The 20,754-nt window shown below is 54.2% G+C and overlaps 1 protein-coding gene across 1 annotated transcript; it reads right to left on the bottom strand.

Annotated features, from left to right (window-relative positions):
- Positions 1 to 1,191: 1,191 nt before the first annotated feature.
- On the bottom strand, positions 1,192 to 20,188 carry LOC144490888 (RNA-binding protein MEX3B-like). The gene is made up of 2 exons (XM_078208572.1): positions 19,723 to 20,188; positions 1,192 to 3,493 (listed from the first exon to the last, which is right to left on the bottom strand). The coding sequence occupies exons 1-2, from the start codon at positions 20,135 to 20,137 to the stop codon at positions 2,301 to 2,303; spliced, it is 1,608 nt and encodes a 535-aa protein (XP_078064698.1). The 5' UTR covers positions 20,138 to 20,188; the 3' UTR covers positions 1,192 to 2,300.
- Between the last annotated feature and the right edge of the window lie 566 nt (positions 20,189 to 20,754).

The raw sequence follows: 20,754 nt of genomic DNA, 5'->3' as shown, positions 1-20,754 counted from the left end.
CATTTGTAACAGATATGGAGAGAGAATGGTGGGAATGAGGGAGAGAGAGAGAATGAGAGAGAGGGAGAGAATGAGAGAGAGGGAGAGAATGAGAGAGAGGGAGAGAGAGAGAACGGGGGAGAGAGAGAGAACGGGGGAGAGAGAGAGAACGGGGGAGAGAGAGAGAACGGGGGAGAGAGAGAGAACGGGGGAGAGAGAGAGAACGGGGGAGAGAGAGAGAACGGGGGAGAGAGAGAGAACGGGGGAGAGAGAGAGAACGGGGGAGAGAGAGAGAACGGGGGAGAGAGAGAGAACGGGGAGAGAGAGAGAGAGAACGGTAGAGGGAGAGAGAGAGAACGGTAGAGGGAGAGAGAGAGAACGGTAGAGGGAGAGAGAGAGAACGGTAGAGGGAGAGAGAGAGAACGGTAGAGGGAGAGAGAGAGAACGGTAGAGGGAGAGAGAGAGAACGGTAGAGGGAGAGAGAGAGAACGGTAGAGGGAGAGAGAGAGAACGGTAGAGGGTGAGAGAGAGGGAGAATGGGAGAGAGAGACGGAGAGAATGAGAGAGAGGAGACGGAGAGAATGGGGGAGAGAGAGAGGGAGAATGGGAGAGGGAGAGAGAGACGGAGAGAATGAGAGAAGGGGGGGAGACGGAGAGAATGAGAGAGAGGGAGAGAGGGAGACGGAGAGAATGGGGGAGAGAGAACGGTAGAGGGAGGGAGAGAGAGAGAGCGACGGAGAGAATGAGAGAGAGGGAGACGGGGAGAATGGGGGAGAGAGAGGGAGAACAGGAGAGGTACTGAGAGAAAGAAAGAAAGAGAGAAAGAAAGAAAGAGAGAGAGAACGGGAAGGAGGGTGAGACAGAGAGTGGAAGAACAGGAGAAACAGAGAGAGACGGCAAATGGGAGAGAGAGATAGAGACAGACAGAGAAAGGGAGAACGGGAGAGGAAGGAAGAGAGAGGGAGAAAGAGAGATGGAGAACGGGAGAGGGACAGAGAGAGAGAGAGAGAATGGGAGGGAGAGATAGAGAGGAAGAACAGGAGAGACAGAGAGAGAAAACGGGAGAGGGAGAGAGAACTGGAGAGGGAAAGAGAGAGAACGGGAAAGAGAGAGGAGTGAGAGAGTGTGAAAGAACAAAAAAAAGTAGAGATGAGTAAAAAGAGAGGAGGGTGGGAATGGCTGGGAGTCGAACAGCCGGGCCCACAGCAGTAACAGCATTAGACAACAACACAATGTGAGCAGTCTAAACACAAGCTTATTAGTCCCATCAGATTAAACTTCAATATGACACAACATCCCATTACTCTGTCTGTCTGGACATCAATAATACAAAACAAGGGAAGTCAAAGGAAGAGTGGTTCGGAGTTCCGGAATCTTCTTCGGAGTTCCGGAATCTTCCGTGGCGACAGCACCCAGCGTCCCTCCCCCTCCACGCTGGGAGAAACCTTGACGTCCCAACAGTGGCGAGCTGTTCCGAGCGGTCGATCTAACACGGCGACAAAACCCACAAACGGAATTCTCTTCCCAACTTGTCGGAGTTAGGCTTTGGGGCCTACACAGGCCTTCGGCTGTCAAAATGGCGCCACCCGGCGGGGAGAGAGAGAGAGAGCGATGTTCCAAGGCCTACCTGAACCAATGGTGGCAATAGCCTCTTCCCCCCCCCCCCCCACCCCCACCCCACAACTCCTACATCTCTCTGGCTTCGGTCAACTTCCTCGTCCCAACTCCCGGGACCTCAGCTCTCCACCTCCTACCGATAAGACGCAGGTCCCGGCTCCTACCCTCCTTTCTCCCCGAAAAACACCGCCCCCAAGAGTCAGGGATCTCAACGGAAAGAGTCCTTGGAGGTGGGGGGGGGGGGGGGAGAAAACGGGGTAACAAGCTCAAACCCAACCCTCCCCGCACCCCGTGCACGCGCAAACCTTCTTGCCTGCTACCCAACCGGGGCAAGGGGCGGGGGGGGGGAGAATCCCGTTAAGTCAATGGCGGGCAGATCTTGGCTCCCAGAGGGGCCAAGGAACAGGAGACAAGTGCACCAGGCTCGGCAATGGCTTGTTGGGGGTATAGAGGAGGGGTGGTGAGGGGAGGAGGGGGGGGGGTGCTTCTCGGTTTTGGGGGGCGGGGGTGAGGAAGAGAGTCCCAGGGGCGCACAAGGAGACGGAGGGGGGAAAAAAGGGGTGGGAATCTATGGTGGGACGGGGAGCTCGTTCCGACTAAAACCCTCGACTACAATTTGGATTCCCCGGTTCCGGATTTCACGCGCCAAAGGGCGTTCGGAGGGTAAAAACGGGAAAGGGGGGGATGGGGGAACGGCGGAGGGATCAGGAGAATATCCGGATGGCTTGAGTGACCGTGGTGAGGCAGGCAGGACAGTGAGGGTTGTTGCGCTGGCAGATGCGGTTGGCGCACTCCATGCAGAAGAGATTGTGCCCGCAGGGCACCAGGGCGGCAGTCACCTCGCTCTCGAAGCAGACCTGGCACTCGCGGCTGCTGAGGTGGCGGGGAGGGGGGCCGCCGGGGGCCCCCCCGCCCCCCGCCGGCGAGGTGCTGCCGCCTCCCGCGCCGCTGGGCGGGGGGTTGCCGCCGCCGCCGCCGCCCCCCCCCACCCGCGGGTGGACCTGCAGCGGGTCGCTGTGCACTCGCCGGGCAATGGAGTGGGCCGGGAGGACGCCAGCCGTGTCGGGCAGGGTGGGCGAGAGGTGGGGGAGGGGGGGCAGGCCCCCGGCGCTGCTGGAGCGGCGCTGGGCGGGCGAGGCCAAGGGCCCCAGCGGCGGGTTGGAGAGGTCCTGGTGAGTCCAGAGGTGGGCGGGGGCCTCCATGCCAGGCAGCTCGCGGGCGTCCGCGCCAAAGTAGGCCTCACTGTAGCCGGCGCTGTTGCCGAAGGGGGCGTGGTGCTCCGCCAGCTTGACGTTACCGTAGAAATAGTCCGGGGTGGCCAGGCCATTGCTGCGAAAGCTGGAGAGGGGCTTGCGGCCGGCGGGCAGTCCCGGCTTGGTCCAGGCCTTGTGGTGCCTCCCCCCGAAGGCTGCGTCCACGCCATTGCAGTGGAAGTCATTCTCGTCGTTCAGTTCCACCAGGCCGCCCGTCCGCATGGCAATGTGGGCCTCGATCTCCTCCCGGGCCCGGTCCACGTTGGCGGGCATGCCGGTCACCTCGAAGACCGGCTCCTTGTCGCGGCTGGGCGTCACGATGTAGGTGTGGGTCTGCTGCTGGATGCGCTTGATGGTGGCCCCCTTGGGCCCCACCACCAGCCCCACCACCCGGTAGGGCACCCGCACCTGGATGGTGGTCTGGCCCGGCAGGTTGGGCGGGATGGGCACCGTGCCGTTGGCCGCCCCGTCCTTGTTGCGGGAGGCGCGGATCAGCGAGAAGTGCTCGGCGGCCGAGATGATCTCCCTCCGCGCCATGGCCACGTCTTCCCGCCTGCCCGTCACCACGAAGACCGGCTCCTCCCCCCGCACCGGCGTCTTGATGTAGGTGTTGGTCTTTGCCCGCAGTGCTTTGATCTTGCATCCTGCAACCAGAGGTAAGACCGCAAATTAAAACCCTTAAGGTGCTGCCAACCGGGCCCTTTGAACCTCCCCAAACACAGAGCCCGGCAACCCTACCTCCACCCCGAACACAGGAACGCAAACCAGCCCCCATCCAATGGCTCCTGCTCTGCCCAAAACCGCAGGAATCTGCAAAGGGTTGTGTGAATGTAGCCCAGTCCGTCACGCAAACCAGCCTCCCATCCCGGGATGTTGGATTTATGTCACATGATCAGCAACCCCCACAGTTTGCCTCCTGGACTTGCAGAATCTCACTGGCTGTTCTGTCTGGAGACAATACACATTTCTTTAACCTGTGTTGAATGCTCCCTCCACCCACATTGTCTGTACCTTTAAGACCTGGTTGGCTGTAGAGATTCGCATTCTAATCAGTATTCTGTAACTTGATTTTGTGTCTCTGCGCACTGTTTGAGAGCAGATATCCACTCCATCTGACGAAGGAGCAGTGCTCCGAAAGCTTATGGTATTTGCTACCAAATAAACCGGTTGGACTTTAACCTGGTGTTGTGTGACTTCTTACTCGGGAAAAGCTGCCAGCGTAATCAAGGACCCCCCACGCACCCCGGACATTCTCTCTTCCACCTTCTTCCATCGGGAAAACGACACAAAAGTCTGAGGTCACGTACCGACCGACTCAAGAACAGCTTCTTCCCTGCTGCTGTCAGACTTTAGAATGGACCTACCTCGCCTAAAGTTGATCTTTCTCTACACCCTAGCTATGACTGTAACGCAACATTCTGCACCCTCTCCTTTCCTTCTCTATGAACGGTATGCTTTGTCTGTATAGCACGCATGTATCCCAATACATGTGACAATAATAAATCAAATCAAAGGAACTTCTGTTAAACCTGTATCAAAGAAGTTGGCACAGCGACATGTGACACGGTGGGTTAGCGCTGCTGCCTCACAGCGTCAGGGACCCGGGTTCGATTCCCGGCTCGGGTCACTGTCTGTGTGGAGTCTGCACGTTCTCCCCATATCTGCGTGGGTTTCCTCCGGGTGCTCCGGTTTTCTCCCACAGTCCAAAGACATGTTGGTTAGGGTGGATTGGCCGTGCTAAATTCTCCCTCAGTGTAACCCGAACAGGCGCCGGAGTGTGGCGACTGGAGGATTTTCACACTAACTTTATTGCAGTGTTAATGTCAGCCTTACTCGCGACACGATCCTACGAGAGCAATTCAGGTAGTTGGGAAATAGGCTAAAAAGTAGGGACTCCAGGGTGGCCATCTCTGGGCTGCTCCCAATGCCTTGGGCCAGTGAGGCTAGGAATAGGGAGATAGTACAACTGAACGCTTGGCTGAAGGACTGGTCCAGGAGGGAGGGCTTCATATTCCTGGATCACTGGGAAGTTTTCAAGAGAGGAGGGCACCTGTACAAGAAGGATGGGTCACAACTAAATTGGAAGGGCACGAATATCCTGGCTGGGAGTTTTGCTAGTGCAGTTCGGGGGGGTTTAAACTAGTATGGCAGGGGGGGTGGGGATCAAAAAATTATGTCTACAAGTGTAGAGGCTGGGGACGAGCTTGGGGCCAGGACAAGGCTGGCAAAGAAGAAGAGCACTCTGGGGGAGGATGACCTCACTGGGCCTGGAGGTCTGGAGTGCATCTACTTCGATGCAAGGAGCGTAGCAGGTAAGACAGACAAACTTAGGGCCTTAATGCTCACGAGGAATTTGGATGTGGTTGCGGTGACAGAGACTTGGTTGAAAGAGGGACAGGCCTGGCAACTGAATATTCTGGGGTACAAGTGTTTTAGGCGAGACAGAGGAGGGGCCAAAAGAGGTGGGGGAGTAGCAGTATTAGTTAGAGAGCATATTACAGCGGTGCAGAGGGAGGACAATTCAGAGGGGTCGTGTGATGAGTCACTGTGGGTGGAGCTCAGAAACAGGAAGGGCGCAGTCACTATGTTGGGGGTGTACTACAGGCCCCCCCAACAGCCCAAGGGAAGTGGAAGAACGGGTATGTCAGGAGATAATGGATAGGTGCAGGAAAAATAGGGTCGTTGTAGTGGGAGACTTCAATTTCCCTGGTATAGACTGGAAATCGCGTAGGGCTGGGAGTCTGAATGGGGAGGAATTTGTAAAATGCGTACAGGAGGGTTCTTTGGAACAATATGTAGATAGCCCGACTAGAGCGGGGGCTATACTGGACCTAGTACTGGGGAATGAGCCCGGTCAGGTCTTCAAAGTTTCGGTAGGGGAACATGTGGCAAATAGTGACCACAATTCTGTTAGCTTTAAGATAGTGATGGAAAAGGATGAGTGGTGTCTCAAGGGTAAGGTGTTGGATTGGGGGAAGGCTAACTTTAGTGGGATTAGGCAGAAATTGGCAGCTGTTGATTGGGAGAGGCTGTTTGAGGGTAAATCCACATCTGGCATGTGGGAGTCTTTTAAGGAACAGTTGTTAGGGCTGCAGGATAGGCATGTGCCTGTAAAAAAGGATAGGAAGGGTAGGAATCGAGAACCGTGGATAACCAGGGAAATTGAGGGATTGGTCAAAAAGAAGAGGCGTACGTTAGGTCCAGGCAGCTAAAAACGGAGGGAGCTCTGGAGGAATACAAAGAAAGTAGGAAAGAACTCAAACGAGGAATTAGAAGGGCAAAAAGGGGTCACGAAATGTCCTTGGCAGGCAGGATTAAGGAGAGTCCCAAGGCATTTTATTCATACGTTAGGAACAAAAGGGTTGTCAGGGAAAAAAATCGGACCTCTCAGGGACAAAAGTGGGGAATTATGCTTAGAGCCCAAAGAAGTAGGGGAGATCCTAAATGAATACTTTGCGTTGGTATTCACAAAGGAGAGGCTTGTGTTGACTGGGAGTGTCTCGGAGGGGAGTGTTGACGCTTTAGAGAAAATCTCCATTACAAGGGAGGAAGTGTTAGGTTTTTTAGGGAATATAAAGACTGACAAATCCCCAGGGCCTGATGGAATCTATCCAAGGCTGCTCAGGGAGACGAGAGATGAAATCGCGGGGCCTCTGACGCAAATCTTTGTCTCGTCACTGGACACAGGTGAGGTCCCAGAGGATTGGAGGATAGCTAATGTGGTCCCGTTATTTAAGAAGGGTAGGAAGGATAACCCGGGTAATTATAGGCTGGTGAGCTTGACGTCCGTGGTAGGGAAGTTGTTGGAGAGAATTCTTAGAGATAGGATGTATGCGCATTTAGAAAGGAATACACTCATTAACGATAGTCAGCATGGTTTTGTGAGAGGGAGGTCATGCCTCACTAACCTGGTGGAGTTTTTTGAAGAAGTGACTAGAATGGTTGACGAGGGAAGGGCCGTGGATGTCGTCTATATGGACTTTAGTAAAGCGTTTGACAAAGTCCCTCATGGTAGGTTGGTGCAAAAGGTTGGATCTCATGGGATAAAGGGGGAGGTGGCTAGATGGGTGGAGAACTGGCTTGGTCACAGAAGACAGAGGGTGGTAGTGGAAGGGTCTTTTTCCGGCTGGAGGCCTGTGACGAGTGGTGTTCCGCAGGGCTCTGTATTGGGACCTCTGCTGTTTGTGATTTATATAAACGATCTGGAAGAAGGTGTAACTGGGGTGATCAGTAAGTTTGCGGACGACACGAAAATGGCTGGACTTGCAGATAGTGAGGAACATTGTCAGAAGCTTCAGAAGGATATAGATAGGCTGGAAATTTGGGCAAAGAAATGGCAGATGGAGTTCAATCCAGATAAATGCGAAGTGATGCATTTTGGTAGAACTAACGTAGGGGGGAGCTATACGATAAATGGCAGAACCATAAAGGGTGTAGATACGCAGAGGGACCTGGGTGTGCAAGTCCACAGATCCTTGAAGGTGACGGCACAGGTGGAGAAGGGAGTGAATAAGGCATATGGCATGCTTGCCTTTATAGGACGGGGCATAGAGTATAAAAGTTGGGGTCTGATGTTGCAGATGTATAGAACGTTGGTTCGGCCGCATTTGGAATACTGCGCCCAGTTCTGGTCGCCACACTACCAGAAGGATGTGGAGGCTTTAGAGAGAGTACAGAGGAGGTTTACCAGGATGTTGCCTGGTATGGAAGGGCTTAGTTATGAGGAGAGATTGGGTAAACTGGGGTTGTTCTCACTGGAAAGACGGAGGATGAGGGGTGACCTAATAGAGGTGTATAAAATTATGAAAGGCATAGATAGGGTGAACGGTGGGAAGCTTTTTCCCAGGTCGGTGGTGACGTTCACGAGGGGTCATAGGTTCAAGGGGGGCGGGGGGGGGTTTAACACGGATATCAGAAGGACGTATTTTACACAGAGGGTGGTGGGGGCCTGGAATGCGCTGCCGGGCAAGGTGGTGGAGGGGGACACACTGGGAACGTTTGGTCTAGTTTGGACCAGGGAGTGGTGCGGGCTTGGAGGGCCGAAGGGCCTGTTCCTGTGCTGTATTGTTCTTTGACACTAATAAATAAACTTTTAGAGTATTGTGTTCTGTTCTGGGCGCTGCTTTTTAGGAAGGATTGAGATTGGATTTATTATTGTCACATGTATTGGGATACAGAGAAAAGTATTGTTTCTTGTGCGCTATACAGACAAAGCATACCGTTCATAGAGTACATAGATTTGATTTATTATTGTCACATGTATTGGGATAGAGAAAAGTATTGTTTCTTGTGCGCTATACAGACAAAGCATACCGTTCATTGAGTACATAGATTTGATTTATTATTGTCACATGTATTGGGATACAGTGAAAAGTATTGTTTCTTGCGCGCTATACAAAGCATACCGTTCACAGAGAAGGAAAGGAGAGGGTGCAGAATGTAGTGTTACAGTCATAGCTAGGGTGTAGAGAAAGATCAACTTAATGCGAGGTAGGTCCATTCAAAAGTCTGACAGCAGCAGGGAAGAAGCTGTTCTTGAGTCAGTTGGTGCGTGACCTCAGACTTTTGTACCTTTTTCCCGACGGAAGAAGGTGGAAGAGAGAATGTCCGGGGTGCGTGGGGTCCTTGATTATGCTGGCTGCTTTTCCCGAGGCAGCGGGAAGTGTAGACAGAGTCAATGGATGGGAGGCTGGTTTGCCTGATGGATTGGGCTACATTCACAACCCTTTGTAGTTTCTTGCGGTCTTGGGTAGAGCAGAAGCCCATACCAAGCTGTGATACATGCGGAAAGAATGCTTTCTATGGGGCATCTGTAAAGGTTGGTGAGGGAGTGGAAAAGATTGAGGGAACAGTTCCAGGGTTGAGGGAACTTCAGTGACGAGAATCGATGGGAGAAGTTGGGACTGTTCTCCCCGGGGAAGAGAAGGTTGAGAGGAGATTTGATCGAGTGGTTCAAAATCACAAGGGAGTCCGGAACAGAGTGGAGAGGTAGAGACTGTGCTCCCATTGGCAGAGAGAGGGAGAGACTGCATTCCCATTGGTGGAGAGAGGGAGAAACTGTGTTCCCATTGGCAGAGAGAGGGAGAGACTGCGTTCCCATTGGCGGAGAGAGGGAGAGACTGCGTTCCCATTGGCGGAGAGAGGGAGAGACTGCGTTCCCATTGGCGGAGAGAGGGAGAGACTGCGCTCCCATTGGCGGAGAGAGGGAGAGACTGCGCTCCCATTGGCGGAGAGAGGGAGAGACTGCGCTCCCATTGGCGGAGAGAGGGAGAGACTGCGTTTCCATTGGCGGAGAGAGGGAGAAACTGAGAATCATTATGGTGTGAGAGGCCGTTCGGCCCATCCTGTCTGCTCTGGCTCTCCAAGCCAGCATCGCGACTCAGTGCCCATTTCCCCTGCTTTTTTCCCCATACCCGCTGCACATTGATTCTATTCAAATAATCATCTGATACCCTCTCAAATGCCTCGATTGAACCCGACCCCACCACACTCCCAGGCGGAACATTCCAGATCCCAACCGCTCGCTGTGTGAGGAAGTTTTTTCCTCACATCACATTTGCTTTTGTGTCCGTCTCTCGGTCTCGATCCTTTTACAAGTGGGAACAGTTTCTCTCCCTCTCTACTCTGTCCAGCTCCCCTCAGGATTCTGAACATCTCGATCAAATCTCCTCTTAGCCTTCCCCTCTCCATGGAGAACATTCCCAACCTCTCCAATCTATCCTCCCAATTGAAGTTTCTCATACAATCCCTACCGTGCAGAAGGAGGCCATTCAACCCATCGGGTCTGCACCAACCACAGTCCCACCCAGGCCCTATCCCCATAACCCCAGACATTTACCCTGCTAATCCCCCTGACACTAAGGGGCAATTTAGCACGGCCAATCCACCTCACCTGCACATCTTTTGACACGAAGGGACAATTTACCATAGCCAATCCACCTAATCCGCACATCTTTCAGACTGTGGGAGGAAACCGGAGCACCCGGAGGAAACCCACGCAGACACGGGGAGAACGTGCCAACTCCGCACAGACAGTGATTTGAGGCCGGGAATCGAATCTGGATCTTTTGCCCCAAGAGCGATATCTAATTTCTTCCTGAAACCACACATCATTTTGGCCTCAACTACTTTCTGTGGGAGTGAATTCCACACATTCACCACCCTCTGGGTGAAGAAATTTCTCCTCGCCTCAGTCCTCATGCTTCTCCCTCCCCTAACCTCCCCGTACCCCACACACTTCAAATAACGATCCCATTCCCTTTCCAAAGCCTCGACTGACCCTGCCTCCACCGCGCTCACGGACAGCGCCTTCCAGACCCGAACCACTCGCTGTGTGAAAAAGTTTCCCCTCGTGTCTCCATCGCTTCTTACACCAATCCCCTTAAATCTCTGTCCCCCAACACCCCCGGGTCTCAATCCAATGGGAATGCAGTCTCTCCCTCTCTCCGCCAATGGGAACGCAGTCTCTCCCCCTCTCCGCCAATGGGAGCACAGTCTCTCCCTCTCTCCGCCAATGGGAACGCAGTCTCTCCCCCTCTCCGCCAATGGGAGCACAGTCTCTCCCTCTCTCCGCCAATGGGAGCACAGTCTCTCCCTCTCTCCGCCAATGGGAGCACAGCCTCTCCCTCTCTCCGCCAATGGGAGCACAGTCTCTCCCTCTCTCCGCCAATGGGAGCACAGTCTCTCCCTCTCTCCGCCAATGGGAGCACAGTCTCTCCCTCTCTCCGCCAATGGGAGCACAGTCTCTCCCTCTCTCCGCCAATGGGAGCACAGTCTCTCCCTCTCTCCGCCAATGGGAGCACAGTCTCTCCCTCTCTCCGCCAATGGGAGCGCAGTCTCTCCCTCTCTCCGCCAATGGGAGCGCAGTCTCTCCCTCTCTCCGCCAATGGGAGCGCAGTCTCTCCCTCTCTCCGCCAATGGGAGCGCAGTCTCTCCCTCTCTCCGCCAATGGGAGCGCAGTCTCTCCCTCTCTCCGCCAATGGGAGCGCAGTCTCTCCCTCTCTCCGCCAATGGGAGCACAGTCTCTCCCTCTCTCCGCCAATGAGAGCGCAGTCTCTCCCTCTCTCCGCCAATGGGAACGCAGTCTCTCCCTCTCTCCGCCAATGGGAGCGCAGTCTCTCCCTCTCTCCGCCAATGGGAGCACAGTCTCTCCCTCTCTCCGCCAATGGGAGCACAGTCTCTCCCTCTCTCCGCCAATGGGAGCACAGTCTCTCCCTCTCTCCGCCAATGGGAGCACAGTCTCTCCCTCTCTCCGCCAATGGGAGCACAGTCTCTCCCTCTCTCCGCCAATGGGAGCGCAGCCTCTCCCTCTCTCCGCCAATGGGAGCGCAGCCTCTCCCTCTCTCCGCCAATGGGAGCACAGTCTCTCCCTCTCTCCGCTAATGGGAGCACGGTCTCTCCCTCTCTCCGCCAATGGGAGCACGGTCTCTCCGTCTCTCCGCCAATGGGAGCACGGTCTCTCCCTCTCTCCGCCAATGGGGACGCGGTCTCTCCCTCTCTCCACCAATGGGAACGCAGTCTCTCCCTCTCTCCGCCAATGGGAACGCAGTCTCTCCCTCTCTCCGCCAATGGGAACGCAGTCTCTCCCTCTCTCCGCCAATGGGAACGCAGTCTCTCCCTCTCTCCGCCAATGGGAACGCAGTCTCTCCCTCTCTCCGCCAATGGGAACGCAGTCTCTCCCTCTCTCCGCCAATGGGAACGCAATCTCTCCCTCTCTCCGCCAATGGGAACGCAGTCTCTCCCTCTCTCCGCCAATGGGAGTGCAGTCTCTCCCTCTCTCCGCCAATGGGAGCGCAGCCTCTCTCTCTCTCCGCCAATGGGAGCGCAGTCTCTCCCTCTCTCCGCCAATGGGAGCACAGTCTCTCCCTCTCTCCGCCAATGGGAGCACAGTCTCTCCCTCTCTCCGCCAATGGGAGCACAGTCTCTCCCTCTCCACTCTGTTCCGGACTCCCTCGTGATTTTGAACCACTCGATCAAATGTCCTCTCAACCTTCTCTTCCCCGGGGAGAACAGTCCCAACTTCTCCCATCGATCCTCGTCACTGAAGTCCCCTCATCCCTGGAACTGTTCCCATCGATCTTTTCCGTGCTCTCTCTCTCTCTCCAATGCGTTCACATCCTTCCTATAGTGTGGCGCCCAGAACTGTACACAATATTCTAGCTGAGGTCTAACTAGTGTCTTGTATAAGTTCAGTGTAACTTCCTCGCTCTTGTACTCTGTGCCCCTATGAATAAAGCTCAGGCTACAATATACTTTATTCACTGCTCTCTCTACCTGTCCTGCCACATTAAGTGATTTATACACATGTACACCCAGCTCCCTCTGCTCCTGCACCCCTTTTAGAGTTGTACCCCTTATTTTAAATTGTCCCCATGTTCTTCCTGCCAAAATACATCACCTCACAGTTCATCTGCCCCCTCTCTGCCCATTCCATCAAGATTGGTGGCATAGTGGACAGTGAAGAAGGTTATCTCCAATTGCAACGGGATCTTGATCAATTGGGCCAGTGGGCTGACGAATTAGATAATTTAGATAAATGCGAGGTGATACATTTTGGTCGATTGAACCAGGGCAGGATTTACTCAGTTAATGGTAGGGCGTTGGGGAGAATTACAGAACAAAGAGATCGAGGGGTACAGGTTCATAGCTCCTTGAAAGTGGAGTCACAGGTGGACAGAGTGGTGAAGAAGGCATTCGGCAAGCTTGGTTTCATCGGTCAGAACATTGAATACAGGAGTTGGGACGTCTTGTTGAAGTTGTACAAGACATTGGTAAGGCCACACTTGGAATACTGTGTACAGTGCTGGTCACCCTATTATAGAAAGGATATTATTAAACTAGAAAGAGTGCAGAAAAGATTTATTAGGATGTTGCCGGGACTTGATGGATTGAGTTATAAGGAGAGGCTGGATAGACTGGGACTTTTTTCTCTGGAGCGTAGGAGGCTGAGGGGTGACCTTATAGAGGTCTATAAAATAATGAGGGGCATAGACAAGGTAGATAATCAATATCTTTTCCCAAAGGTAGGGGAGTCTAAAACTAGAGGGTGTAGGTTTAAGGCGAGAGGGGAGAGCTACAAAAGTGTCCAGAGGGGCAATTTTTTCACACAGAGGGCAGAGTGTCTGGAACAAGGTGCCAGAGGTAGTAGTAGAGGCGGGTACAATTTTATCTTTTAAAAAGCATTTAGATAGTTACATGGGTACGATGGGTATAGAGGGATATGGGCCAAATGCAGGCAATTGGGATTAGCTTAGGGGTTTTAAACAAAAAAGGGCGGCATGGACCAGTTGGGCCGAAGGGCCTGTTTCCATGCTGTAAACCTCTATGACTCTATCCTTCTTAAGTTCCGCACTGTCCTCCTCTCAGTTCACAATATTTCAAACATATAAGATTATGAAGGGAATAGATAAGATAGAAGCAGGGAGGTTGTTTCCACTGGCGGGTGAAACTAGAACTAGGGGGCATGGCCTCAAAATAAGGGGGAGCAGATTTGGGACTGAGTTGAGGAGGAACTTTCTTCACACAAAGGGTTGTGAATCTGTGGGATTCCCTGCCCAGTTGAGGCTCCCTCACTGAATGTTTTTAAGGCAAGGATAGATAGATTTTTGAACAGTAAAGGAATTAAGGGGAGCGGGCGGGTAAGTGGAGCTGAGTCCACAAAAAGATCAGCCATGATCTTATTGAATGGCGGAGCAGGCTCGAGGGGCCAGATGGCCCACTCCTGCTCCTAGTTCTTATGTTCTTCTGAGAGAGAGAGAGAGATGAGGATGGCTAATCCACCTAACCTGCACATCATTGGACACTAAGGGTCAATTTAGCATGGCCAATCCACCTAACCTGCACATCATTGGACACTAAGGGGCAATTTAGCATGGCCAATCCACCTAACCTGCACATCTTTGGGCACTAAGGGGCAATTCAGCATGGCCAATCCACCTAACCTGCACATCTTTGGACACTAAGGGGCAATTTAGCATGGCCAATCCACCTAACCTGCACATCATTGGACACTAAGGGGCAATTTAGCATGGCCAATCCACCTAACCTGCACATCTTTGGAATGTGGGAGGAAACCGGAGCACCCGGGGGAAACCCACGCAGACACGGGGAGAATGAGCAAACTCCACACAGTCACCCAAGGCCAGAATCGAACCCGGGTCCCTGGCGCCGTGAGGCAGCAGTGCCAACCACTGAGCCACCCTCGTTGAATATTTTTAAGGCAAGGATAGATATAGAGTTTTGAGCAGTAAAGGAATTAAGGGTTATGGTGAGCGGGCGGGTAAGTGGAGCTGAGCCCACAAAAAGATCAGCCATGATCGTATTGAATGGCGGAGCAGGCTCAAGGGGCCGAATGGCCGACTCCTGCTCCTAGTTCTTATGTTCCCATCCACAAACTTTGCAATTGTACCCACACACACACACAAACCAGAGACGTGTTGCGCGCGCACACACACACAAACCAGAGACGTGCTTGCGCGCACACACACAAACCAGAGACGTGCTTGCGCGCACACACACAAACCAGAGACGCGTTTGTGCACACACAAACCAGAGACGCGTTTGTGCACACACAAACCAGAGACGCGTTTGTGCGCACACAAACCAGAGACGCGTTTGTGCGCACACAAACCAGAGACGCGTTTGTGCGCACACAAACCAGAGACGCGTTTGTGCGCACACAAACCAGAGACGCGTTTGTGCGCACACAAACCAGAGACGCGTTTGTGCGCACACAAACCAGAGACGCGTTTGTGCGCACACAAACCAGAGACGCGTTTGTGCGCACACAAACCAGAGACGCGTTTGTGCGCACACAAACCAGAGACGCGTTTGTGCGCACACAAACCAGAGACGCGTTTGTGCGCACACAAACCAGAGACGCGTTTGTGCGCACACAAACCAGAGACGCGTTTGTGCGCACACAAACCAGAGACGCGTTTGTGCGCACACAAACCAGAGACGCGTTTGTGCGCACACAAACCAGAGACGCGCTTGTGCGCACACAAACCAGAGACGCGCATGTGCGCACACAAACCAGAGACGCGCATGTGCGCACACAAACCAGAGACGCGCATGTGCGCACACAAACCAGAGACGCGCATGTGCGCACACAAACCAGAGACGCGCATGTGCGCACACAAACCAGAGACGCGCATGTGCGCACACAAACCAGAGACGCGCATGTGCGCACACAAACCAGAGACGCGCATGTGCGCACACAAACCAGAGACGCGCTTGTGCGCACACACACACAAACCAGAGACGTGTGCACACACACTCACAAACCAGAGACGCGTTTGTGCACACACAAACCAGAGACGCGTTTGTGCACACACAAACCAGAGACGCGTTTGTGCACACACAAACCAGAGACGCGTTTGTGCACACACAAACCAGAGACGCGTTTGTGCACACACAAACCAGAGACGCGTTTGTGCACACACAAACCAGAGACGCGTTTGTGCACACACAAACCAGAGACGCGTTTGTGCACACACAAACCAGAGACGCGTTTGTGCACACACAAACCAGAGACGCGTTTGTGCACACACAAACCAGAGACGCGTTTGTGCACACACAAACCAGAGACGCGTTTGTGCACACACAAACCAGAGACGCGTTTGTGCACACACAAACCAGAGACGCGTTTGTGCACACACAAACCAGAGACGCGTTTGTGCACACACAAACCAGAGACGCGTTTGTGCACACACAAACCAGAGACGCGTTTGTGCACACACAAACCAGAGACGCGTTTGTGCACACACAAACCAGAGACGCGTTTGTGCACACACAAACCAGAGACGCGTTTGTGCACACACAAACCAGAGACGCGTTTGTGCACACACAAACCAGAGACGCGTTTGTGCACACACAAACCAGAGACGCGTTTGTGCACACACAAACCAGAGACGCGTTTGTGCACACACAAACCAGAGACGCGTTTGTGCACACACAAACCAGAGACGCGTTTGTGCACACACAAACCAGAGACGCGTTTGTGCACACACAAACCAGAGACGCGTTTGTGCACACACAAACCAGAGACGCGTTTGTGCACACACAAACCAGAGACGCGTTTGTGCACACACAAACCAGAGACGCGTTTGTGCACACACAAACCAGAGACGCGTTTGTGCACACACAAACCAGAGACGCGTTTGTGCACACACAAACCAGAGACGCGTTTGTGCACACACAAACCAGAGACGCGTTTGTGCACACACAAACCAGAGACGCGTTTGTGCACACACAAACCAGAGACGCGTTTGTGCACACACAAACCAGAGACGCGTTTGTGCACACACAAACCAGAGACGCGTTTGTGCACACACAAACCAGAGACGCGTTTGTGCACACACAAACCAGAGACGCGTTTGTGCACACACAAACCAGAGACGCGTTTGTGCACACACAAACCAGAGACGCGTTTGTGCACACACAAACCAGAGACGCGTTTGTGCGCACACAAACCAGAGACACACTTGTGCGCACACAAACCAGAGACACACTTGTGCGCACACACACACAAACCAGAGAGTGTGCACACACACTCACAAACCAGAGACGCGTTTGTGCACACATAAACCAGAGACACACTTGCGCGCACACACACACAAACCAGAGACGCGTGCATGCACACACACAAACCAGAGATGCGCTTGTGCACGCACAAACCAGAGATGCGCTTGCGCGCATGCACACAAACCAGAGATGCGCTTGCACGCATGCACACACAAACCAGGGATGCGCTTGCGCGCATGCACACAAACCAGAGATGCGCTTGCACGCATGCACACACAAACCAGAGATGCGCTTGCACGCATGCACACACAAACCAGAGACGTGTGCACGCACGCACACACAAACCAGAGACGCGTGCACGCACACACACACACCAGAGACGCGTGCATGCACACACACACCAGAGATGCGCTTGTGCACACACAAACCAGAGATGCGCTTGCGCGCATGCACACACAAACCAGAGATGCGCTTGCATGCATGCACACACAAACCAGAGATGCGCTTGTGCGCATGCACACACAAACCAGAGATGCGCTTGCGCGCATGCACACACAAACCAGAGATGCGCTTGCGCGCATGCACACACAAACCAGAGATGCGCTTGCGTGCATGCACACACAAACCAGAGATGCGCTTGCGCGCCTGCACACACAAACCAGAGATGCGCTTGCGCGCATGCACACACAAACCGGAGATGTGCTTGTGCGCATGCACACACAAACCAGAGATGCGCTTGCGCGCCTGCACACACAAACCAGAGATGCGCTTGCGCGCCTGCACACACAAACCAGAGATGCGCTTGCGCGCATGCACACACAAACCGGAGATGCGCTTGTGCGCATGCACACACAAACCAGAGATGCGCTTGCGCACATGCACACACAAACCGGAGATGCGCTTGTGCGCATGCACACACAAACCAGAGATGCGCTTGCACACATGCACACACAAACCAGAGAAGCGCTTGCGCGCATGCACACACAAACCAGAGACGCGCTTGCACGCATGCACACACAAGCCAGAGATGCGCTTGCACGCACGCACACAAACCAGAGACGCGCGTGCGCACACACAAACCAGAGACGCGCGTGCACGCACACAAACCAGAGACGTGCTTGCGCGTGCGCACACAAACCAGAGACGCGCATGCGCACACACAAACCAGACACGCGCTTGCGCTCACACACACAAACCAGAGACGCGCGTGCACGCACACAAACCAGAGACGTGCTTGCGCGTGCGCACACAAACCAGAGACGCGCATGCGCACACACAAACCAGACACGCGCTTGCGCGCACACACACAAACCAGAGACGCGTGCACACACACACAAACCAGAGATGCGTTTGTGCACACATAAACCAGAGACACACTTGCGCGCACACACACACAAACCAGAGACGCGTGCACGCACACACACAAACCAGAGACGCGTGCATGCACACACACAAACCAGAGATGCGTTTGTGCACACACAAACCAGAGATGCGCTTGCGCGCATGCACACACACACAAACCAGAGATGCGTTTGTGCACACACAAACCAGAGATGCGCTTGCGCGCATGCACACACACACAAACCAGAGATGCGCTTGCGCGCATGCACACACACACAAACCAGAGATGCGTTTGTGCACACACAAACCAGAGATGCGCTTGCGCGCACACACAAACCAGAGACGCGCTTGCGCGCGCACACAAACCAGAGACGCGCTTGCGCGCGCACACAAACCAGAGACGCGCTTGCGCGCGCACACAAACCAGAGACGCGCTTGCGCGCACACACAAACCAGAGAGGGCTCGCGCGCATGCGCACACTGTTAAGGTTTGTGGGCTGCTCTTGTCCATTCCCCAAGCCTCTGACCCATATACCATCCTGACGATGGCTCCTTGGGGATAGGTTGACTCTCTCAGGGGTTGGAGGCGGATCTGCCAGGTTCGCCACGGGTGGGCATGCCAACCTTCATCGCCAAGGGGCTGGCATTGGCACAGGGGGCTGAAGGGTCACATCGTATGCTGTGATGTTCCACGGGGCTGCATGTGTTTAGTTTTAGTTCAGGTTATATATTAGTGTCAGGAGTCGGCTTACATTAACACTGCAGTGAAGTTACTGTGAAAACCCTCCAGTCGCCACACTCCGTTCGGGTTACACTGAGGGAGAATTTAGCACGGCCAATCCACCCTAACCAGCATGTCTTTCAGACTCTGGGAGGAAACCGGAGGAAACCCACGCAGACACGGGGAGAACGTGCGGACTCCACACAGACAGTGACCCGAGCCGGGAATCGAAGCCGGGTCCCTGGCGCTGTGAGACCCCCTCCCTATATCTGTAACCTCCTCCAGCCCCTACCTATCTCTGTAACCTCCTCCAGTCCCGACAGCCCCTCCCTATCTCTGTAACCTTCTCCAGCCCCCTTCACCCCCTCCCTATCTCTGAAATCTTTTCCAGCCCCTGCACCCTCTACCAATCTCCGTAACCTCCTCCAGCCCCTTCAGCCCCCTATCTCTGTAACCTCCTCCAGCCCCTACACCCCTCCCAATCTCTGTAACCTCCTCCAGACCCGACACCTCCCATCCACTGACTCTGTCTACACTTCCCGCTGCCTCGGGGAAAAGCAGCCAGCATAATCAAGGACCCCCACGCACCCCGGACATTCTCTCTTCCACCTTCTTCCTTCGAGAAAAAGATACAAAAGTCTGAGGTCACGGACCAACCGACTCAAGAACAGCTTCTTCCCTGCTGCTGTCAGACTTTTGGATGGACCTACCTCGCATTAAGTTGATCTTTCTCTACACCCTAGCTATGACTGTAACATTTCATTCTGCACTCTCTCCTTTCCAGCTCCCCGATGTACTCTATGAACGGTATGCTTTGTATAGCGCGCAAGAAACAATACTTTTCCCTGTGTCCCAATACATGTGACAATAATAAATCAAATCTATGTACTCTATGAACGGTATGCTTTGTCTGTATAGCACGCAAGAAACAATACTTTTCACTGTGTCCCAATACGTGATAATAATAAATCGAATCAGACAGTGACCTGAGCCGGGAATTGAACCCAGGTCCCTGGCGCTGTGAGGCAGCAGTGCTAACCACTGTGCCACCGTGCCACCCACCCCACGGGGTGAGATTTTCTTTTTAAAAAGTTATTTCAAAAAGACCCCATTCTAAGTAGGTCGAGAAGACCCAAGTTGGCGTGGCCCAGGTCGCAAGGGGACGCCTTCGCAGCGACGAACCCCTGCACCCCCCCGGGGTACATGTCCAGGACAGGCAGGGGGGGGAACGCCTGCGTCCACGAGCACCGCGCAGCCGAGAGCACCGCGAGGGGGGCGCCGGCTTACCTTGCCTGCCCACGATCTCGGCCACGTGCTCCGAGCTGGGCACCGGGACGCACTCGGTGGTGTTGGAGCTTTTCTTCTTGGCCTCGCCACCCTCGTAGAGGGCGGCCAGGTAGGTGTTGCGGTGGTGCAGGTGGCCGGGCGGCGGGTGGTGGTGGTGGTGGCCGCCCGTGTTGTTGTTGTTGTTGGCGTTCTCCTGGTCCTCCTCCGCCTCCTCCAGCATCTCCCCGCCCTCCTGCTCCTCGCCCAACCCCAGCATGGACAACTGGTCCAGGGCGATCTGCAACGCCCGCTGCTCCTCCTCCAAGATGCGGCCCACGCCCAGACCCATCTCCATCTCCATCTCCACGTCCAGTGTCCCGCTTCGCCCCAGTTCCACGCTTCCGTTCCGCTCCATCAGTAGCTCGGAGCTAGGCATGGCTCAAAAAAAAACAGGACACCTCCACCTTCTTCCCCCTTCCGCAGCCCCTCCCCAGGCTTTCGGCTGCCTTGGGGTATCTGACCCCCCCCAACTCCACCCTCCTCCTCCGCTCGCTCCCCCTTCTCTCAGGCTCCCCCCTCCCCCCCAGCCTCCACCTCCTCTTCAGGTTAAGGAGATGAAGGAGGGGGAATGAAGATGAGGAGGGGGGAAAACCCCCCCCTACGCCCCAAGAGGGGAGGGAATGGAGGGGTTGGAAATGAGGGTGAAGGGCAGAAAGCAGACCCCTTCCCCCCCTCCTTCTCCCACAAAAGGGTAAGCGAGGAGGAAGAGGGCAAAGAGGTAGAGGAAAGGCAAAGCCACCTCTAAGAGGGAGGAGGAGGGCGGGGAGGAGATGCCCAGTAGGATGGATGGCGGGAGGAAAGTTTGGACAGAGAGATAGAGTGGCAGATAGAGAGATAGATAGAGGGGTGGATAGAGGTAGATAGAGGGGTGGATAGAGAGATCGATAAGAGGGGCAGATAGAGGGGAGGACAGAGAAAGAGAGAGGGATAGAAAAAAAAGGGAAGAGTGGAGAGATAGAAAGATAAATAGAAAGATAGAGAGATGGACAGAAA

Source organism: Mustelus asterias, unplaced genomic scaffold (genome assembly GCF_964213995.1).
Source record: "Mustelus asterias unplaced genomic scaffold, sMusAst1.hap1.1 HAP1_SCAFFOLD_3970, whole genome shotgun sequence".
Taxonomy (NCBI): Eukaryota; Metazoa; Chordata; class Chondrichthyes; order Carcharhiniformes; family Triakidae; genus Mustelus; species Mustelus asterias.
The sequence above is the reverse complement of the archived record's forward strand: the minus strand, read 5'-3'. Positions and strand labels throughout refer to the sequence as shown.

Bases quoted from the DNA above. Each gene is read 5' to 3' on its own strand.
- LOC144490888 (XM_078208572.1), bottom strand. From the start codon at position 20,137: ATGCCTAGCTCCGAGCTACTGATGGAGCGGAACGGAAGCGTGGAACTG. The intron at 3,494-19,722 runs GTAAGCCGGCGC...CTCTGGTTGCAG, and splicing joins CGAGATCGTGGGCAGGCAAG to GATGCAAGATCAAAGCACTG.